General features: G+C 52.5%; 1 protein-coding gene across 1 annotated transcript; it reads right to left on the bottom strand.

The window, feature by feature from the left end:
- Positions 1-190: 190 nt before the first annotated feature.
- LOC115237370 lies at positions 191-820 on the bottom strand. The gene has a single exon (XM_029810366.1). It carries the CDS (start codon positions 818-820, stop codon positions 191-193), a length of 630 nt encoding a protein of 209 aa, XP_029666226.1.
- Between the last annotated feature and the right edge of the window lie 402 nt (positions 821-1,222).

Below are 1,222 nucleotides of genomic sequence, written 5' to 3'. Positions count from 1 at the left end.
CCTCGGTTGCATGTTGCTCGCGTCTCAATTCTGGCATCACTGGCTTCTAGCACGCCTGGGCCATACGGCTGATCGGGATCTCCCAGGATCTCGTTGATCGCTTCGAGGATGTCTGTTTCGATATCCATCTCGAAGGTTTCTGAGCTCGTGATCTTTTCTGGTTGCTCTCATTTCGTCGGTTTTTGATTTTTCAGCTCGTGGTGGGGTTGTTTTCCTTGATGTTTTCTTCGTCTTCCCCGTTATTGTTTTCGTCGATTTCGTTGTTATTGTCTTCCGGATCCTCTGTTTCATCGTTGTTGTCGTCGGTATTATTGTTTTTATTTTCGCCGGGAGCGGGTTTTAGGTCTTGTATATGTATCTGACGATACCACTTCCCGCGTTTGCTTCGGAGATCGACGATTACCGGCGAAATAAACCGATGTACTTCTAGTGGCCCGATGAACTTTAGCGCGAGTTTTGCATTAAATGCGTTTGCTCTGTTGGATAGCGGGTAGTTTCGCTTCCAAACATATTCGCCTAGCTTTGGTCGCCATTCTCGTCGTCGTAGGTCGTAATATCGTTGTTGTCTCTGGAATCCTCTGGCCATGTTGATTCTGACGACTTCCTCGGCGTCCTGTAATCGTTGGCGTACGATGTCTGGTTCCGGGGCTTCCGGGGTTGTTGGGAGGGCGGGGGCGGGTGCTACTAATTCGCGGCCGTGATTTAAATATGCCGGCGTGTATCCTGTGGCGTCGTGCGTGGCGGTGTTGTACGCGAAATGTAGCGCAGGGATCTGTTCGTCCCATTCGCGATGGTCGCGATCGATGTATTGCGCTATCATCGTTTTGATCGTTCGGTTCGTACGCTCCACCGGGTTACAATGTGGGGCGCGGACGGGTGCGGTGCGGTGTTCTACATTGAAGGCTCTAAGCCTTTCGGTTAGCAGTGCGGATTTGAACTGCGTCCCGTTGTCGGAGATAATGATATCGGGGCGGCCGTGTCGCAGGATTATGCGTTCTGTGATCTCGCGCGTTGCGGCCGGTGCCGTGGCTTTTCTTAATGGCGCGAGTTTTACCCATTTTGAAAAACGGTCTTGCATGACCAACAGCCACGTGACCGCGACGCGATCGTGGAAGCGGGCCCACGAGGCCGACGGTGACATGTTCCCACGGTCGTGTGACGTTGGTCGCATGCATGTTTCCGGCCGGTTTCTGTTGCAACGGTTTATGTGCCAGACATTTCT

Source organism: Formica exsecta, unplaced genomic scaffold (assembly GCF_003651465.1).
Source record: "Formica exsecta isolate Colony F162 unplaced genomic scaffold, ASM365146v1 scaffold2912, whole genome shotgun sequence".
Taxonomy (NCBI): domain Eukaryota; kingdom Metazoa; phylum Arthropoda; class Insecta; order Hymenoptera; family Formicidae; genus Formica; species Formica exsecta.
This window is presented reverse-complemented; position numbering and strand designations above follow the sequence as displayed.

Bases quoted from the DNA above. Each gene is read 5' to 3' on its own strand.
- LOC115237370 (XM_029810366.1), bottom strand. From the start codon at position 820: ATGATAGCGCAATACATCGATCGCGACCATCGCGAATGGGACGAACAG.